We start from the raw sequence: 2,234 nt of genomic DNA, 5'->3' as shown, positions 1-2,234 counted from the left end.
GGCTCCATCTTGAACACGGCGGTGTCGGCTCCACTCTCGGTTTGACCCTCACACGAGACGTCGGAGCGCTCGAACGTCTGCATCTTGCCGTCGAATACTTCACCAGCCTTGATAATGTAGGCTTCAGCGTATTGGACGGTTCCGGTGCTTGTGGGCCACGTACCATCGGGTACGGAGGCGGCGGATGCCGTCGCAAGGAGAAGAGTCGCGAACGGCACAAAGGACTTGACCATCGTGGATTGCAGCGGTGTGATTGATGAGGAGTTGGTCACTTGCTGCTCGAATGGCAAAATGATTAATGAGGAGAGGCCGGCACCGATTAACGTTTTAGTCTGTGCGTTAGTTGGGATACGGAAGGCACCAAGAAGTGCCGGTAGACCATCAGGGAGTTGTGGTCACCGGGTGTTGCACGGGGTCTTGACAGCACTGATGTATTCTTCTAGGGAAGATTGACGTCCTGATTGCTAAAGATCACATTTGCCATTTGTTTTCCAGTAGTTGTGCTGCTGTTTGGGGTTTGCGGGTGAGCTCTCTATCGACCTTTTCGATTGCCCGTCAAATCCATGGCGACCGTCAAGAGCTGTGGTCCTGCGCTGGTTGATTTGACAAGTTGACGTTTGATGCGCTACTTGTGACGTGCCATTCCAAGTTGTCTGCACGCGCCTGCCTCAACGTTTCGGGGTGATCGACAGAGACCAAGGAGGATTCTCAACGCACCGCACCGCGAGCCCAAGGCAGGATCAACACTCCCTAAAGGACACCTGTTCTGCTATAATACATCCTGCGTCTGTATTTCAGAAACACCGGTTGGTGTCCGCCATCTGCAAGGCTGAAAAAAATAAGCAGACATCAGATACTGTGTTCACCAGCAGCAGATTGGTCTGGCAATCATTTAAACACAATTTCAAAGTCTGGTAACATTGTCGCCTTTTTGCTTGTAGAGCTGGTGAATATTCACATGTGCCGAATCGCGGAATTTCTTTCCCTGCAGTCGACTCTGTTCACTTGGTAAGTCGTGCTTTTCGGTGCGCTGGGTCCGATGAGCCTCTGTCCACCCTATATATAAAGATCTGTGAGCAGAGGGGCCATGACATCGACAGCATGAGCGGGATCAGCTGTTACCTGTCAAACTCTCGAGTCGAGGCTGACCAAGTGGTTGTTCGTCGTAAGAGACCAAAGCCATTCCAAGCGACCATTGTTGAACCGTGCTCGCACGTACATACCGACAACCAAGCATTGAGGCGCAGCGAATGCGTTGCTGCCGCTTGTGTGATCATCGCAGTGGTGTCCACCGTGGAGCCCACGAAGCTCCGCGTCCGTGTGGTGTTTGAGAACGGAATGTCCACCGACGACCATGTCAGCAATCTCAACGACTAACGCGACTACCGGAAACAGATGCACATCTTCAACGAATTTCACAATCGATTCAGATTTGTTTCGCCTCACAATTATTAACCTGGACACATTCACTCTGTGAGTATAATTCCTTACAGTTTGTTATTTTGCTGTGTTCATGTATTATCACAAGCATGCATCGATCAAAAAGATATATTGTCCGTCTTCTAGGAGTTTCATCGGCGTGCTCACCAATAGCCCATGAATATATTACCCTTTAAAGCACCTTTTTGGAACTATGTCATGCCGTTCCCGCTAACATGTACGACAGACACCTGTCGCTTTCTCAAACACATACACCAGCCGCCTGTAGCGTGCGTTGCCAAATGTTCTAGAAGTAAAAGGTTCAACAATCGTAGCGTCACTCCTCTTCAGAATTCACACGAGTCGCACCCCGCGCATGACAGCACATGTACAAAGGCAAATCACACGAGAAGTTCCTCAGTATCAAAGTGACAATGTAGAAGCCAAATCTTTTCGAACAGCAACCATTTGCCCTGGAAGCCACCGAATCCATCAGCAGCAGGACTGGAAAGCATCTGGATATCAAATGTGCGTTTCGGTGCTGTCAAGACCCCGTGCAACACCCGGTGACCACAACTCCCTGATGGTCTACCGGCACTTCTTGGTGCCTTCCGTATCCCAACTAACGCACAGACTAAAACGTTAATCGGTGCCGGCCTCTCCTCATTAATCATTTTGCCATTCGAGCAGCAAGTGACCAACTCCTCATCAATCACACCGCTGCAATCCACGATGGTCAAGTCCTTTGTGCCGTTCGCGACTCTTCTCCTTGCGACGGCATCCGCCGCCTCCGTACCCGATGGTACGTGGCCCAC

General features: G+C 50.6%; 2 protein-coding genes across 2 annotated transcripts in view; both read right to left on the bottom strand.

Annotated features, from left to right (window-relative positions):
• The window catches only part of PPTG_21002 (hypothetical protein), a gene marked incomplete at its 3' end in the record, with an annotated part of 2,131 nt that extends 1,849 nt beyond the window's left edge, over positions 1-282 (bottom strand). The window contains exon 1 of the mRNA XM_008894435.1: positions 18-282. Coding sequence (XP_008892683.1) covers positions 18-233 — 216 coding nt within the window. The 5' untranslated portion in view covers positions 234-282. The remainder of the gene's footprint in view (positions 1-17) is intronic.
• A 622-nt stretch (positions 283-904) lies between these two features.
• Positions 905-1,356, bottom strand: PPTG_21001 (hypothetical protein; the record flags this gene model as incomplete). The annotated part of the gene is made up of 2 exons (XM_008894434.1): positions 905-1,056; positions 1,224-1,356. The coding sequence occupies 2 exons, from the start codon at positions 1,354-1,356 to the stop codon at positions 905-907; spliced, it is 285 nt and encodes a 94-aa protein (XP_008892682.1).
• Between the last annotated feature and the right edge of the window lie 878 nt (positions 1,357-2,234).

Source organism: Phytophthora parasitica, assembly GCF_000247585.1.
Source record: "Phytophthora parasitica INRA-310 unplaced genomic scaffold supercont2.2, whole genome shotgun sequence".
In the NCBI taxonomy this organism is placed as follows: domain Eukaryota; phylum Oomycota; class Peronosporomycetes; order Peronosporales; family Peronosporaceae; genus Phytophthora; species Phytophthora nicotianae.
The sequence above is the reverse complement of the archived record's forward strand: the minus strand, read 5'-3'. Positions and strand labels throughout refer to the sequence as shown.